Source organism: Simochromis diagramma, unplaced genomic scaffold, assembly GCF_900408965.1.
Source record: "Simochromis diagramma unplaced genomic scaffold, fSimDia1.1 OVJJ01000798.1, whole genome shotgun sequence".
NCBI lineage: Eukaryota > Metazoa > Chordata > Actinopteri > Cichliformes > Cichlidae > Simochromis > Simochromis diagramma.
This window is the reverse complement of record NW_024386736.1, coordinates 1993672-2011671: the sequence shown is the minus strand read 5'-3', so window position 1 is coordinate 2011671 and position 18000 is coordinate 1993672. Positions and strand designations below refer to the sequence as shown.

General features: G+C 39.9%; 2 protein-coding genes and 1 long non-coding RNA gene across 3 annotated transcripts in view; 1 reads left to right on the top strand and 2 right to left on the bottom strand.

The window, feature by feature from the left end:
• The window catches only part of LOC120715234 (carcinoembryonic antigen-related cell adhesion molecule 1-like), a 45918-nt gene extending 38576 nt beyond the window's left edge, over nucleotides 1-7342 (bottom strand). The window contains exons 1-6 of the mRNA XM_040002124.1: nucleotides 7110-7342; nucleotides 6561-6851; nucleotides 6244-6477; nucleotides 6048-6152; nucleotides 5724-5942; nucleotides 4832-5170 (exon numbers count right to left, since the gene is read on the bottom strand). Of these exons, the coding sequence (XP_039858058.1) occupies nucleotides 4832-5170; nucleotides 5724-5942; nucleotides 6048-6152; nucleotides 6244-6477; nucleotides 6561-6851; nucleotides 7110-7164 (1243 nt within the window). The 5' untranslated portion in view covers nucleotides 7165-7342. The remainder of the gene's footprint in view (nucleotides 1-4831; nucleotides 5171-5723; nucleotides 5943-6047; nucleotides 6153-6243; nucleotides 6478-6560; nucleotides 6852-7109) is intronic.
• Nucleotides 262-17818, top strand: LOC120715652. The gene is made up of 3 exons (XR_005691719.1): nucleotides 262-273; nucleotides 13740-13745; nucleotides 17540-17818. It is a non-coding gene; the product is annotated as an uncharacterized LOC120715652 (long non-coding RNA).
• The window catches only part of LOC120715298, a 38053-nt gene continuing 30779 nt past the window's right edge, over nucleotides 10727-18000 (bottom strand). The window contains exons 5-10 of the mRNA XM_040002244.1: nucleotides 17764-17982; nucleotides 16714-17055; nucleotides 13387-13732; nucleotides 13254-13293; nucleotides 12948-13117; nucleotides 10727-12871 (exon numbers count right to left, since the gene is read on the bottom strand). Of these exons, the coding sequence (XP_039858178.1) occupies nucleotides 12844-12871; nucleotides 12948-13117; nucleotides 13254-13293; nucleotides 13387-13732; nucleotides 16714-17055; nucleotides 17764-17982 (1145 nt within the window). The 3' untranslated portion in view covers nucleotides 10727-12843. The remainder of the gene's footprint in view (nucleotides 12872-12947; nucleotides 13118-13253; nucleotides 13294-13386; nucleotides 13733-16713; nucleotides 17056-17763; nucleotides 17983-18000) is intronic.

Here is an 18000-nt window from a genome sequence, read left to right as displayed (position 1 = left end):
TGGGCAGCATGGACACAAAGTTTGTGAATGTGATAACTCAAGAATGAAGCAACATAGGATTTTGACATTCATGTCGTAGGTGCATCTACCAAAAAGATGAGTTTAAATCATTTACTGGTGACTGGTCAAGGTGTGAGTTTTCACCTCAAAAAAATAAACTAATAAAGATGTTATACAGCTTATTCTTCTGTGATTTGTGAGTACAGAGGAAATGTATACTGACTGTGACAGCGTCATTTGGCTGTTGCATTCCTTCTCTTTTCTTTTTGTCTCGTTCCTCATTCTCACTCCAGCAGTTTCAAAAGGCATCCAAGTCACTGAAATTTTCCCTTAAGCTGCGCAATAAAAAGAACCTTTAATACAACCAGACCATCAAGAATATATTAGGTGCAGCTGAGATGATGGTGATGATGAACTAGTACTGAGTCCTCTGAGTCTGGGATCAAGATTTTTACCTTTTGTTCCATCCACAATAATGTACAAAGTGATAATACCTAAAATAGAACATTTATTAGAACTGAACACATTTATTTGTGTCCAGTGAGAAGTTCCTGGATTTTAATACGCCTGATTTCAGATAATTTACTGGTTTGCTTGCCTTTATATGAAGTTAAATCTGACAAAGTTTTGAGGCTTCCTCTTATTTGGTGTGAGAGAGCCTGACAGAGACAGAGTGTCTCAAGTTCAAGAGCTGCTAAGTCTTTAAATATCTTACTTTCAGTTCCTATAAGAAACTGCATCATTTCAGAAGAATTTTGGCCAACCCTTCTTTACAGCATTGCTTCATTTCATGGAGGTTTGCACATCCCTCTTAATGACTCAACACAGTTTTTCCATCAGGCTAAGGTCTGGAAAGACTGGACTGGACCATTGCAACACTTTGATTCTTTTCTTTTTAAGCCATTCTGTTGAAGATTTGCTGCTGAGCTTGGGTTCACTGTCCTTTGTATGACTCATTTTAGTCTAGGCTTTAGCTGTCAGACAGATGGCCTTAACTTAATAATTAGTAATAACTTACAGTAATAAGTCTGTGAAGGTTCTCAGTCATCCAGGTCATTGTAGTCAAAGGAGCTTGCAAAGAAAAGCGTCTGGACTTCTTTAAGTTGCTTGAAGACGTTTCACCTCTCATCCGAGAAGCTTCTTCAGTTCTAAGGTCAAATGGTGGAGAGTCCCAGATATAAACCTAGTGGGAGTTTCCCCCCACAGAGGGACAAAAGGACCCCCTGATGATCCTCTAATCGCCTGAGCCAAGGTGTGAAACTGGGTGTGGGTCCCAATCAGCCAGAGTTTCGGGTGAGTTCATTGTGAAACCTGGCCCCACCTTATCATGCGAATTCCTGAGATCAGATGGCCCAGGATGTGAGTGGGCGTTAAGGCGTCTGGGAAGGGATCTCAAAACTGGATTATAGATGGCAGACAGTTGGTGTCGTAAACCACCGCCTCTGTTCAAAGATGGTCGCTCACAGTGGACACAAATGGCTTCTTTCACTCCTCTTTCAAACCATCTGTCCTCTCTGTCCAAAATGTGAACATTGGCATCCTCGAAAGAGTGTCCTTTATCCTTAAGATGCAGATGGACTGCTGGACTGCTGAGAGCCACCTCCACCTCCTGTGGAGGTGGCTCTTCTGTGTTGTGCCATGCGCTTGTGAAGTGGCTGTTTGGTCTCTCCAGTGTAGAGGTCTGGGCATTCCTCGCTGCACTGTACAGCATACACCACATTGTTAAGTCTGTGTTTTGGCGTTTTGTCTTTCGGGTGAACCAGTTTTTGTCTGAGCGTGTTGCTGGGTCTGAAATGCACCGGGATGTCATGCTTGGAGAAAACCCTCCTGAGTTTTTCTGATACACCGGCTACATAGGGGATGACAATGTTGTTGCGTCTGTCCTTCTTATCCTCCCTCGCTGGTGTCTGGTCTTCTTTTCTGTGCCTCTTTGCTGACTTTAAGAACGCCCATTTAGGATAGCCGCACGTTTTGAGTGCTTCCTTTACATGTGTGTGTTCCTTCTTTTTTCCTTCAGGCTTAGAGGGAACAATGTTCTGCCCGGTGGTGTAGGGTCCTAATTACTCCAAGTTTGTGTTCCAGAGGGTGATGGGAGTCAAACAGGAGGTACTGGTCCGTGTGTGTGGGCTTCCGGTAAACTTCGATGTTGAGGTTGCCGTTCTCTTCAATGTGCACAGCGCAGTCCAGGAAAGACAAACAGTTGTCCTTTGTGTCTTCCCTGGTGAACCTGATGTTTTTATCCACAGCGTTAATGTGCGCAGTGAAGGATTCCACTTCTTGTGTCTTGATTTTGACCCAGGTGTCGTCTACATATCTGTACCAGTGGCTGGGTACTCTTCCTTTGAAAGAGCCAAGAGCCTTCCTTTCCACTTCTTCCATGTAAAAGTTGGCTACAATAGGTGACACGGGGGAGCCCATGGCACAGCCATGTTTTTGTCTGTAAAAGCCTTCGTTGTATTTGAAATATGTAGTGGTGAGGCAGAGGTCTAACAGTGTGCAAATCTGATCGGGTGTGAAGTTGGTCCTGTCCTCCAAGGAGCTGTCTTCTTGTAGTCGTTTTCTGACAGTCTCCACTGCCTCCATGGTGGGTATGCAAGTGAAGAGAGAGACTACATCAAAGGACACCATGGTTTCATCTGGATCCAGGGTAAGTTTCTGGACCTTGTCGGTGAAGTTGGTGGAGTTCTTGATGTGGTGTGGGGTGTTCCCCACGAGAGGAGCAAGGATGGTAGCAAGGTGTTTAGCAATGTTATAAGTGGCTGAGTTTATGCTACTGACTATGGGTCTGAGTGGGACAGCTTCCTTGTGGATTTTAGGAAGTCCGTAAATGCAGGGTATGGCATCCCCTGGGTAAAGGCAAATTACTGTAATAACTTACAGTAATTTGTGAGGGCCATGGCCACCTCAATGACTGGAAGGTTACTGAACCCCGTTACACATATTATGCATATACTTCATTTTGTTTGATCGTTGTATTTGAAATAAGCTTGAATCAGGTTGGTACAGTTGTTGGTAGGTTAGGACATCTTAGTTGCACTGCACAGCAGCATGTTGTAAGTCAGAAGCCAGTTTTGAATGTTTTTCACTTGTCAATAATCTTTCTCATTGTAGAATGATGGACTTCATGTGTGAAGAAAGCACGTTAGTGTTAAGGATACAAATCTGGTACTTTAATACAATTCAGAGGTCATACAGATCAAATCACATTATAAACTTAAATAAATTAATGAGTAAAATTATGCATAATTTCTACATTCCAGAAACATCATTTTCATTACTCCTACCTGAAAGGCTGAAAAGAGATTTGATTTTTCTGAGTCTTTCTCCAGACAAACTACATTCAAAGCAGCTCAGTTAAACATGTGACATGGCTACATATTATTATATGTTCATCTAAAACCTGACAGTGCTGACAGTGAGAGCAGAGACATGTGACACTGTTAGGGGTTATTTTGTGGTACAGACAAAAACCTAACAGAAGAGAAACCTGCAGACACAATGGCTTTGATGTTTTCATTAATGGCATCAGAAGCACACAAAGTAAAGTGCTTAAGATTAGAGCTTTTCAATCTCAATTGGATTTCAATTTCAACTTATTTCTCCTGTAATTTATATTCCAATAATGTGAGCGTAATCCACTGATGGATCAAGAAGCTGCAGTGTCTTTGCTGTGATGGTAAACGTTTATCATTGGAGAAAAAAATCACCATATTAACAAACGTTTCTTTATTGAGCACACAGTGGCTCGATGGTGGAGTAGAGGTCAGCTGTGTGGTTTTCACTGAAGTGCAGTCTGCTGTAGTGATGATCATCCTGCCCTGCTGACTGAGCTGAGATGTTTTCATAAATGAGATCAAGGTTCATCTGATGAGACGAGACAGTGATCATAAATTCACGTTAAAGAGAAGACCCTTGGGCCCCCAACCCAGCAGGCCCTGGACACAGCCAGGGGGACCAGGCCACACCAAGCAGCAGCTGGCGGGTGGGGAACCAGCCACCAGCAGGGAGCATGGTAGGGTGAAATAGGCCCCCACACCTGAGGCAGCATGAGATGTTCTGAGAAAGGTGGAGTCTAAGACACAACCTGACACACACACATACATTCATATTGCTGCAATGTCTCTGAAATTCTGTAAAGTTTATGGATTGGAAGTCCTGTTGCACAAAAACAAATAAAGTTTAAACATGACTGGTCTTAGAGATAACACAATAATGTTCACCTAATACACAAGAAGACAGTGATAGGGAGAAGTATTAAACCCAGCAGAGCTGCAGAAACTCCTGCAGCTGCTCGTATCCGTGTTCCTGTGATACTTTGGACAGTGAGAGTCTTTGGAGCAGAGCTGATATCTTTGTTGGTTTTCACAGCACAGGAGTAGCTTCCTGCATCCTCCCTGCTGACTGGGTCTAGGATCAGATGTTTGTTCTGGTTCTCTCTCGGGGTCAGAGGTCGACTGTTCAAGTACCAAATGTAGTTTGTGTTGTCAGTCAGAGGACAGCTGGTGCTGCAGGTCAGTGTGACTCTCTGACCCTCTGTCACCACTGCAGAAGGACTCATCTGCACTCTCAGCTCTGAAAAACACTCAGACTGGTCAGTAATTGTAACGGTTTCTCATTAAAGAGAAAACAGGATTTGGTGCTTTGGATTTTCACTAACTTCTGAAGAGTGCAAGAAGCATTAAAAACTCTTTATAGCCTTTTGACTAAATAAAACATCATCATCACCTGAGGAAAATTCCTGCATCTTTTTCTTGTCAATTCAGTTGAAAGCATTGCAGAGGATATTGTGTTGACAGCTGTTTTTACATATATAATGACAAACCATAATTACCTGTGACAATCAGAGTAACTCCAAGAAAATCAGACTCTATCACTTCTTCAGCTTCTGTTGTGATGGTGAACCTGTATTCTCCTGAGTCATCTTTGTTCAACTTCTTTAATCTGAGGATGTGTTGGTTCTTCATGATGTCATCATACTCCACATGATCTGCATCCTCAGTCAGCTGTTCAGCTTCCTCCTCAGCATTTCCCTTAAATTTATACCAACATTTAGACTGTATCTGCTCGTAGTCAGGATGTGAGTATTTACTGGAGATGTTCACTGAAGATCCTTCCAGAGCACAGATTCTGCTGTGGACGTAATTCAAACTCCAGCAGGAATCACTGAAACCTGAAATATGGATGAAACAGAAATATAACATACATACATAAACAGAAATAATTTACAAATCATTTCCGTGTATGTATGCTCTTGTATCACATATGTAAATGATTTCCCTTGATCATAAATTTTTAATCAATTGCTATGCAAATATTTTATCAGGACCTATGAGATATACAGTAAATTATTGATTCAAAAAAACTGTTTTCAGAAAAAAAACCCTCAGTGAATTATTACAAAATCATTACAAAATATATAAAATTATTGCAAAATAAGCACTGACAATTGCCAATAGCTATAACAGAGACTCACACCTCAAACAATAATGAGTCAAAACAGCCTAAAAATGCAAAAGAACAACACCTGTGACTGTTCCAACAAGATAAAACATTATCAGATCTTAAAAATGGTGGTTAACACATTATTATTGTAGCATTAAAATTTACAGTGTTTCTGTTATTGTGGTCAGATATTCTAACAACAACACAGAACAATCAACTGTACCATACCATAACTGTTCTATTTTGTAAGTTTACAGACAATAAGTAATAAGTTTACTCACAGACGTCAGCAGAGCGCACATCCTCAAGACCTTTTACAGCACAAGACAAACTGTCATGATTAAAGCTGGAAACTAGAATCTGTTTTCCCTCCTGCACTGTAGGCTTTCTGTTCTCATACCACACAAAGGAAATCAGAGGGTCAGTCAGAAAACAGCTGCTGTTACAGGTCAGTCTGATGTGACCTCTGTGTTCAGCAGGAGTCCTCTGGACATGAATTTCTGTTGGGAGATGATGAACACATTTTCCACCAGTTCATCTCTGTCATGTCAAATAAATAACAAATAAAAATGAAGTTTCAAAGTGCAGTTTGTCCAGAACTTCACCTCTGGGATATGTGATGGAGCAGGACTCGTCCACTGATGTCTGCTGAGAAGAACACATTCTCCCTTTAGCATAGGTCACACTGAAGCAGGTCGGAGTTACAAAACCTGAAAAACACCACTGATGTTTAAACAGTGAAATTATTCATGTCTGTCAGACATCTCATAACATGATGAGGAGGTGTCCATCATGACTCACCCACAGAGACTTGAGGGGCTCTGAGATCCTCGTAGCCTTTGACGGCACAGGAGTATGTGACTGCTTCCTCACTGCTGAGCAGCTCTTGGTACCAGGGAGACCAGTCCTCATAGAGAAACTCTCTGTTCTTGTACCAGATGTAGGCTGCAGGCTTTTCAGTCAGAGGACAGCTGCTGCTGCACATCAGTGTTACTGTCTGTCCCTCTGTGGCAGGAATCACCTTTACCTGCAGCTCTGAGAGGTCACATGATCAACATGAATACACTGATCATTCGTAAACTCATTCATTTGTGATGCATTTGTAAAAAGAACTGTACCTGTAACTTGGAAATTAATTCCACTTTGTTGGCACGTTGATCTGTCAGCAGTTTTAATGCAGCAGTAAAAATTTCCATCACTCTCTGTCAGATTATTGATTGTTAGAGTGAAATTACTCTCTGCTGACATGCTGTACTTTACATGTGTTTCATCTGTAGTGAACAATATCTTGGAGATACTCAAGTATCCAGCGTACCAGCTATTTCTTGCAGTGGGATGTTGATCTGAGCAGGGCAGATTCACTGATGAACCTTTCAAGGCACAGATGCTGTTTGGTTTTCCCTGAACACCTTTAACACAACATGTGATTAGAAAACATGGTGAACATTTATGCTAACTTTCTTTTCTGTGCTAATCTGTGATGACAGCATGTTACTGTGAAGGATCACAATCTGGTGCTTTGATACACTTCAGATTTCAGAACAGCAGAACAAGTAACTGAGACTTTTCTCGTTTCTTAAATAAACTTGTAACTCTCTGCGTCTTTTTTCTACATTCCTGACGCATATTCCTTACAGTTATCATGAAGAGAAACAAATTATTCTTACCTGAGAGGCACAGAATGAAACCCAGAAGCAAACATCCAGCTTCTGCCAATAACATGGCTGTTATTAATTTTAACTTCTAATGAGAAAAAGTTGGCTGTATGAATATTTTAAAGGCCTAGTTACTGCCGCTGTTTATATTAAACTTGAAAAAATATCAGAAACCAGAATCAATCAAAAGCCATCTAAGAGGATAGACTGAATGCAGAGCTGATTTAAGTGTTTCTCCAAGCTGCATTCAGTTTTAATACCGTCGCTTCCTTGTTTATCAATCATTTCTTTCACTACAAAGAGACCTCTAGTGTAGAACTGATATACTGCAGCAGAAATTAAAAATCATATTGGATTCATGTTAATGTAATTCTCATCAACGTGACAGGTAAGACCTGAGTCTGGGAACCACCTCTGGTAGGCGGGGCTGTTTTTCCTCTTTATAATCACAGGAATCTGGGGCTGTGTGAATGCCTGGTCTAAGCAGTGCTATTTGGCCTTCTAAACTTTCTAAGACAGCTTGATTTAGGTTTTATACAGTGTTGGGGAGTAACGGAATACAAGTACTGCTGTTACATATTTAAAATACAAAATATATGTGTTTTTTTTTTTTAATTAACAATACTTTTATGATGTATAAGCAAAGTCCAACATCCTAAACTCTCACAGGAGCCATTTTATAGTGACTTCATTTCTGTTTAAATTGTTGAAATCATCACATCACACTGGCTTTAATACTAATCTTCATATCTACTTGTTATCCAGTTATTTAACAATGGATGCTCAACATCTTTAACAGTACAAGAGAAGCTTTCTGAAGAGTCTGAACAGTAAAGTATTAGTGTTTAGCATCTCATAATATGATGAGAACTTGAACTAAGCTTTTCAAAAGCTAAATGTGGCCTTGGAGAGGTACCTGTTTCAATAGGAATTATCCTTAGTGGCAATGAACTGAGTAAACTTGGAGAACACATCAGTAAGAATCAATACATTTATATGACCATCAACAGAGGGTTCAAGGCATTAGAAATTAATTGCTAGAATCTGATTAGGCCTCCCAGGCATGAGGTGACCCATGGTTGCTTTAGGTCTGGAATAAACTGCCTTAGCCTGAACACAGTGTTGCTGACAATGATCCTCAACCTCTAAACACACCTGGACTATAACATCTCTTCTGTATCAAGTTTTCAATTCTGTCTATCCCCTGGTGACTATGCCCATTATGTAAGTCATAATGGGCAAAACCTCATTCCTGAAGCTCTGAATGAGCTAGGGAGGCAAAACTTGGGACAAAGCGGTGATAATAGCTAGCAAACCCTAAGAATGATCTTAACACAGCAACAGAGCTAGGGGTTTTGCCAATTAGACACAGCAGATATTTTGTCTGGGTCATTTGCTACCCCATCCTTGGAGATCACATGCCCAAGGCATTTTACCTCTGTCTTCAAGGAGCAGCATTTTTCCAACTTAGTTTTCAAGTTTAGAATCTGCAACGTCTCCAGAACTGCTCCTGAGTACTGGATATGCTCATCTACTGTGGCAGAAAAGACAATTACATCATCCAACAATAAACATTCTGGGTGATTCTGGGAACAATACATTTACTCCATCTCTGAAAGTGCTTGGTGCATTACAGAAGCCAAATGGCATGCGATTAAATTCAAATATCCCAAAAGGAGTACAGTTATCCGGCTCAGCAACAGGGCCCTGATTGTAGCCACTAGTCCAAGGTCAAAAACCAGCATCCACTGGACAACACATTCAAGGACTCCTCAATTCAAGGCAGGTGAAAAGCATCCTGCCCAGTCCTTGAATTCAACAGACGGTAATCCACACAAAGCCTCAGTTGCCATGGTAACGCATTTTTACTGGTTGATCTACGTCCCTACCCTCACCTATGGTTACATGCTTTTGCTAGTTCCAGGCATGTCCCACTGAGAGGATGCCCCAGGGCAGACCCAAGACATGCTGGAGAGATTATATCTCTCTGTTGGCCTCTGAAGCCTTGGTTTTCCCCTGGATAAGATGGAGGAGGTGGCTGGTGAGAGGGAGGTCTTGGTCTTTGCTTTGGCTGCTGCCCGTGGTACTAGTTTACTTTACTAGTTTACTATATTTATAATCCACATATACCATAATGGTTTCCTAAATGTTGCCAATACAAACAAAGTAGAAACCTAAGTAAGTCACATTTTAAGCACAGTTTAAAAAAAATAAAATAAAAAACTAAAGCTTTAATGTCAATTCAAACAATGGCAGTGAGAAACAAAGTTTAAAATAGCACAGGGTGGGCCATTTATATGGATACAATGTAATAACATGGGAATGGTTGGTGATATTAAAGTCCTGTTTGTGGCACATTAGTATCTCTGAGGGGGCAAACTCCTCAAGATGGGTGGTGACCATGGTGGCCATTTAGAAGTCGGCCATCTTGGATACAACTTTTGTTTTTTCAATAGGAAGAGGGTCATGTGACACATCAAACTTATTGGTAATGTCACAAGAAAAACAGTGGTGTGCTTGGTTTCAACGTAACTTTATTCTTTCATGAGTTATTTATAAGTTTCTCTTTGTTCACAGCCACTGACATGTTGAAGAGGTTAACACGTGAGGAGCGGATCGAAACTGAATATCAAAAGATAACTACAGCAGCTTGAGTGGTGTGGAGGGAAGAACTCACCGCTGCAGGGTTAAGGAAAGATGTTTGTGTAAACATTTTTCAATTTTAAAATAAGCTTTTCAGCTTCTACAAACATCTGGGAACCCAAATGCTGCAGTCTCACATGCATGATTCAGAATTTCAAAACACACAAAATATTTTTACAGCATCACAGGTCTAGAGACTTCAGCTGGGTCAGTTTAACTGTCACACTCCTAATACATGTACATGATACATGATTTGGAATTGTCTTTTAGCCAAAGTCTGAATGTCAGCAAACGTTTGCTGCTGTCTTGTGACAAATGGGTTAACTGCAGGTAGCTCTGCATGTTGGATTTGGCATTTTTAAACCAGATGCAAGCTCGATGGGGATTTGTGTCTCTAGCTGGACGTGAACCAGCAAACTTTCACTTTTCTCTCTTTAAAGAACTGTCTGTTTCCATTATCTAGTGTGCAGATTGAGTCCCCAGCTGTCTCAGGAGGTGCTGCTGGAAGAGGTGAGCGATGCAGTGTAGTGTATGAAAAGAGGGAGGTCCTCCAGTATGTGGAAAAATATTAGTGGAGAACTGAAAGCACAAGAAAATCACAACTGAATGAGTCAGTTTAACCAAAGTTCCTTTCACTATTACTCTGAAATTGAGTGCAAAGCAGTATATATGGAAAACTAACACAGGAAACACCTGACGTGCTAAAGCCTCTTTAAAGATGTTTTACAGCATCTGGTCACCTTATAATGATCCTGCTGCTCAAGTTTACTTTTAACACATTAACCAGTGAAAAGGTTGTACAGCTTATCCTTTTGTGGACTGAGTAAAGAGGAAATGTATACTGTCTAAGACAGTGTCAAGTGACCATCGAGAAAAGAGTTGCATTCCTTCTCTTTTCTTTTTCTCTTGTTCCTCATTCTCACTCCAGCACTTACAGGAACACTCCTATGACTAATTTGTTTTTTGCAGAAGAAGTAGGCAAGGAATTACTTAGCATTCTTTTATTCATCTTTTATTCATCTGTTTTACCTGACTTAATCCTGTAATACAATGGTATGTTAATAAAATGTATGAATAACATTTGAAATTGGTCTTGTTTTAAATAATCCCAGTCAGGCTACACTCCTATATTTTATTAAGAAGTGTGGCCATCAAAAAAACATTGGAGCACAGGTTTAATTTAACTCAACTTTTATAAAGACAGAAGTAGACACAAAAGTGAAAAACCATGGACATTAATTGTAATGATAATGTGCATGTCAAATTACCTATATTTTCAAAAGTAGTCATATTACAAACCAAAAAAATAACATAATGTCACAAACAAGGATGCAGTGGACTCAAGAGCAGACTCAATTGCTCGAACTATGTACAATTTATTGAAAGGAAAAGGAACTTAAACAAGACTGGGTCTAACAGAAATCATTCGCAGGAACTGAGGGAGGCCCGAGGGCGGAGAAACGGACGTAGAACACAGGGAGAACACGGGCGGGAACTTTTGAAAACACCGGCTATTAGGCGGGGAGCGTTCCAGGGATGGTTGAGAGCGTGGGGAGGCTGGTCCAGGTTCCAAGGTGTCCAGGGAGGTTGAAATACGGGCTGGAGGGCAGGCTGAGGAGAAGATGAGTGTGTGGTCCTCGGGTTCTGGGCAGACGGGAGAACGGGACGGAAACAGAACCAGCACTGCTGGTGAGTACGACGGGTGATGAATCACGGGTGGTAGCAGGACAAACTGGCGAGGAGTAGCAGGCAGTGCTGGCTTAAAAACCCTCTAGATGGAGCCCCGGAAATTGGAAGCAGGTGATGAGCTGGCCAACTCCACCCCAGGGGACGGACAACAGGAACCTGGACCACACCCGACCAGACACTCCCACAGCATATGACAACATAATGCACATGATTATGGCAAATACTGAAAACACATGAGAACCTTTGGATATTATAAAACATATTATGTGTAACTATAAAAGTAGACAAGAAATCATAGGGACCCCGGCTTATTAAAACGTAAAATTTATAACTGTAGCCTAAATAAAAGCAAAAGTTGAAAAAAGAATTACTTACTAAATACTATATTTTATTAAAATATCCAATTAACTGGGTATATGTCATCTGACGGCAGATGTTTCATGTTGGTTGAGAATTTATTTTCGTTATCTTGCTCCATAATGCTTCTAGCAAGTCTTGAAACTTGACAGAATTGCATCTGGGAACTTGGGAAGTCATTTATGAATCTCTAAATCCTGTGTGTCCAACTCCAGTCCTCGAGAGCTACTCTCCTGTAGCTTTTAGATGCATCCCTATTCCAATACAGTTGAATCAAATGATTGGATTACCTCTTCAGCATGCCATCAAGTTTGGCAAAGGCCTGGTAACAAGCCATTCATTTGATTCAGGTGTGTCAGAACAAGGACGCGTCTAAAAGCTGCAGGACAGTAGCTCTAGAGGACTGGAGTTGGACTTTCCCCCACCTGGAAGTTGTGTTTCTATGACCTCTTATCCTGTTGTCAACTCTGCAGTCTTGGAGTAACCAGTCTCTTTCTTCTGTAGTGTCTCTGCAATGCCTAAAAGTCTACAAGAGTAACTTGCTTGCATAACATAACCATAACCTGGCAAAACATCTCTGACTTGCAAACCTGCTAGTCAACAGTTTTGATTAAAACAGTGGATGATAGTTAAATAGGTTAAATAAGACTCCCAGTTTGATACTAAAAAGTAATAACTCCTAAAATGGCACATTTTTGGGAAACAGTTCATTATGTATTCAGTGGAAAATTCCAAGACTTAACTGAGATTTTGTAATGTGTGAAAGACTAGTGCTTTTAATTACACACTATACAAAAAGCACTGGTTTTGAGGCTTCCTCTTATTTGGTGTGAGGCAGAGCCTGAGAGCGAGCGTCTCAAGATCAAGAGCTGCTCAGCCTCCCTAGTCACTTATAGGAATTGAAACTAAGCGTATCCATTAATGCTGTCAAGAGCACCCACAACACGTAAATACTCATCAAAAAAAAAGCCAACATCTCAACAAATTCACTCAAGTCCTGTACAGCCACATGTGTTGTTATATTTTATCTTCTTTAGGTTGATGTGTTGTAAAGTTTCTAGGTGTCCAGAGCCTGTTCATTGAGCCTGAAAGTAAGAAAACTAGTGCATTAATTAAAATAATTCAATTAAAGTGTGATTTATAGCCACAGAACATACTCACTCAGGAGCAGTCTTGTTTCTCAAGTCCACAACATCATAGGGGTGATGGTCCTGCTCTTGTGGTTGAAATGGCTGAATAGTGGAGTAGAGAGTCTCTGTTTTATTCTTGGACAAGCAGATTTCACTGTAGTCAGGTTCCTCCTCTGCCAGCGGAGGTGAGAAGCTTTCATACTTGAAACCAAAGTGTAAGTGATGCAAAACAGAACAAACATTTCAAATTAAGTGGTGAAAAAGAGGAGTGGTAGGATTAAATGTGGAAAAGACTGTGCCTATACAGAAGCAAGATTATTAAATGTATTTTCTTTACCGTGAAGTTCTCCATTGTTTCATTTCCTGACCTCTGTGTTCTGGTCAGTGAAACAGATGAATATAGAAACAGGTTAGTGTGTGAACTTGAGATTGAATCTGGTTGATGTGAGAGACAAAACATTGATGTTCACCTGATCCACCAGCAGACAGTGAGAAGTACTAAAACCAGCAGAGCAGCAGAACCTCCTGCAGCTGCTGGTGTCCATGTTCCTGTGATACTTTGGACAGTGAGAGTCTTTGGAGCAGAGCTGATATCTTTGTTGGTTTTCACAGCACAGGAGTAGCTTCCTGCATCCTCCCTGCTGACTGGGTCTAGGATCAGATGTTTGTTCTGGTTCTCTCTCGGGGTCAGAGGTCGACTGTTCAAGTACCAAATGTAGTTTGTGTTGTCAGTCAGAGGACAGCTGGTACTGCAGGTCAGTGTGACTCTCTGACCCTCTGTCACCACTGCAGAAGGACTCATCTTCACTCTCAGCTCTGAAAGAGAAACGTTGGTCAAAGAAATCTCTTTTATAGCAAATCTCCTCTGTGGCTTATGCATTAAATGTGATTTGTGAATAAGAACAAAATGATAAATGAAGTGGTTCTTATATAACACTTTTCTACTCTATTTTGAGCACTCAAAGTGCTTTACACAACTTGTGCATTCACCCATTCACACTTTTTTTCTACCATTTCTCAGTGCTTAATAACTAACATCCACATATATTCATACTCTGATGGATGCATTGGAGAGCAACATGGGTTTAGCATCTTGCCCAAGGATACTTGGCATGCAGACTGGAGCAGACTAGGATTGAACCACCAACCTTCCAGTTAGTTGGTGACCTGTTACAGCCACCCTGTAACATATGATACATTACACTGTATCATTATTATTATTTTTTTAACTAAAATGAAAACAAAATGCAGAAGCAGTGTGTTAAAAACTAGCAACATTTTATGATTATAGTATAGTAGCAGGTAGTAGCAGTAACATCTATAATAATTGTACAGAAATAAAGTTGACTACTTCATGGATTTCCCATATCGCGAGTTAGTGCCTGCCTTTTGCTTAGTATTTTTTTTGAATAAATAGTGGCACAGATATGCCATGTGTTGTTGTTTATCTCAGGTTACATTTGAACGAACATTATGCACAAGTTTCTATGGTCTCACATCTGTCCACTTCCAGGTGCTACCAGCTAAATCTAAGCTTTATCACTCCCACTCTCCCACACTGTCAAACTGTGCCATCACTGGTCTTGTCCAGTCACCTTCTTCTGGCCAATCAGCATTCATGCTTCATACATTAAATTTCATTGCACATCTGTCATTCTCCTTTGCAAATGCCTTTGCATAACCCACCTCCCCTGCATCTCTAACACTCAAGCACCCAAGCTCCATTCGAGCCACTTTCTTCACCTCTACAATCAGAGTCTAGGCTCTGATACAGACTGAGCAGCATTATTCTGAAAATTTTCACAATTTGTACATGCAGTTTTTTGCAGGTTAGTGAACCTCTGCCCATTTTTACATGTAAGAAACTCTACATGTTCTTTTTATTTCTTATTACAGACCTGTTGCCAATGAAACTAATTAGCTGCAAAACTTCCTCCAATTTGCTTTACTCTTGCCCCGTCCCAACATTTTTGAGAAACATTTCTGGCATCAAATTCATAAGAAAAATATATTCTTATATGTTTGATTTGTTTTCTGTTTTATATTGTGTGATTTTTACAAATCACTGCACTGTGTTTTTATTTTGAATTAATTCAGATTTTATAATAAAGAATAATATAGCAGAAACATTTTTGCCTGGCTAAAATAGTTTCTTCTTTTTTCTTTCCTAACTGATCATACTAACATCAGAACATGCATGGGTAAAAAACATGAAGACGCTATACAGGTGTCAATAGAGAATTGTATTTGTTTAGTCAGTATAAGCTTTTAATGATAGACAGCTTTTTCCATCAGGCCATCAGACTGCTGAACACGTCATAGACACCTCAGCTTCACTACTGGAACTTCAACATTATGCACTCCACACTGTATATAAATGCCACTTGTTTTGCACATATTCAACTCTGTATATTTTATATATTTTATTATTATTATTATTATTATTATTATTATTATTTTTTTTTTTACTATTTAATTTGTAAAAATGTGTATACACACACACACACACACACACACACACACACACGTAGGAAAATATTTAGTATACACATCCAGAAATGCATACACTATTATATATTGTACATATATTTATTAGTTTCAGGTCGGCCATTCTTGTATTTTGCTCGTTTGTGTTGTTGTGTTTGCACATCTCTGTTGCTTGTGGGGCTCGCACACAAGAATTTCACTCGCATGTGCTGTGCCAATGTGCCTGCACATGTGATGTGACAATAAAAGTGATTTGATTTGATGATATAAGTTTATTTGTGATAGAATGCTGCATGATGATCTTTTCATTGCTCAGAACTGATTGTTCTTTATGAAACGTGTTCTGATATTTGTATCTGAATCTTTCCACAGCGATAGTAAGAAGTTGAACAAGCAGTTCTGACCTTGTGCACACACACACACACACATACACACACAATCACATATGCACATGCTCATGTCACTGAACAAATGTATTAATTCCTGCTGTATAAATAAAGAAAGCAGACGGTGACAGAGTGCAAGTCCGTGAGTGTCTCTTACATGTAGGAGCGCTCTGTCACTTGTCCTCGCGAGTAAAGACAACTGCAGTGTTTGTGTTTTCTAACTCAAGTGTCTCAGCTGAAGAATTGCGGGGTGATTTTAAGAAATCCCCTGTCAACAGGAAATGCAGAGTTTCTACCTCAGGTAGTGTTTAGAAATAAAATTAAGTCAGCATTAACATAGCATAAACATTTTATGAGTGGGTGAGAAGGTGGTTAGCACTGTTGCCTCACACCTGGTTCAAATCCAGGCTTCAGTCTCTCTACATGTTGGAGCTGTGTCTGTGTGCGCTCTCTCTGAGTACTCTATCTCACAAAGACATGGGTTTGGCCAACTGATGAAATTAACCATAGGCATTACGTATTATGCCTTAATCAAGATATGTCAGAAGTACAATATTTTCCTTTTTTGCACTTAAAACATCACTGTAGTATGGGTAGTGCATATATAGTGGAAAATTCACAAATACACAACAGTGGCAGTAAAGATTAGATGTTTATAGTTTTACTGCTGTTTTCACTGCCACTATCTTGGATGGGACCTTGAAACTTGAAAATGGATATGCAGAAGAAATGAATGGCTCGAGAAATCTGATGATTGCATCATGCATTTGGTTGGATCTGTGCGATGACTTACATTACATATGTAAGACACAGTTGAATGATGGCTCTTCATATTCTTTTGTAACACAACATGTACCTATTAAGAGCTAGTAGGTTTGAAAAATATAATATTTTTACTCTTGCTTACTGACAAACCATAATTACCTGTGACAGTCAGAGTAACTCCAGGAAAATCAAACTGTTTCACTTCTTCATTTTCTGTTGTGATGGTGAACCTGTATTCTGCTGAGTCATCTCTCTTCAGCTTCTTTAATCTGAGGATGTGTTGGTTCTTCATGCTGTCATCATACTCCACATGATCTGCATCCTCAGTCAGGTTCCTCCTGACGTCCTCCTCAGCATTTCTCTTGACTTTATACCAACATTTAGACTGTATCTGCTGGTAGTCAGGATGTGAGTATTTACTGGAGATGTTGACTGAAGATCCTTCCAGAGCACAGATTCTGCTGTGGACATAATTCAAACTCCAGCAGGAATCATTAACACCTGAAATATCGATGAGACACAGATATTTTAACTGAATTTGTCAAATCAGTTTATTTATATTATATATTTAAACATAACAGATGTTGTGGGTCGGCTAACAACTGACAACAAAGTACAACGCAACAACTAAAAAGTACTTTAAATTATTGTAATAATTAGTGATAAAAATACAAAATCAACTAAATAATTTATAAGAATAAAATAATAACATTAAAAATATATAAATCAGGGAAAGAAATATATTCAGGAAAATGACAGACTGAGTTACTCTTGGCTGAGACTGAAAAAGCTAAGCAGAAGTCAGGAGATGAATACTGTTAGTATCATAGATGAGCAGATCTGAAGAGGGAGATGAGTCCAGAGTTTTGGATCTGCAGCTGAGAATTGTGATGTGATCACCAACATTTACAAAATAATTTATCACTCATTAATGATCAAGAAACTGACCGAGTTTCAGTCATTGTGGAAATGTACAGTTTATGAGGTTGGGGAAAACTGCAGTGAGCTGAGACTCAAGAAGTCACTAAGATGAATGACGAAACGTTTCTCCCACTGAAAATGCTATGTCCAGATGAACAGAATGAACCATTTTGGATTTACTAGTGTGATGATTAATAGACTTAGTATTAATTGCAAGAAGGGGTGATAATATTTTGAGAAACAAAAGCTTTAGTTCTTTGTAAGTGGAGAGACAATAAGTTTACTCACAGACGTCAGCAGAGCGCACATCCTCAAGACCTTTTACAGCACAAGACAAACTGTCTGGATGAGAGATGGAAAACTGAATCTGTTTTCCCTCCTTCACTGTAGGCTTTCTGTTCTCATGCCACACAAAGGAAATCAGAGGCTCAGTCAGAAAACAGCTGCTGTTACAGGTCAGTCTGATGTGACCTCTATGTTGAGCAGGAGTCCTCTGGACATGAATTTCTGTTGGGAGATGATACA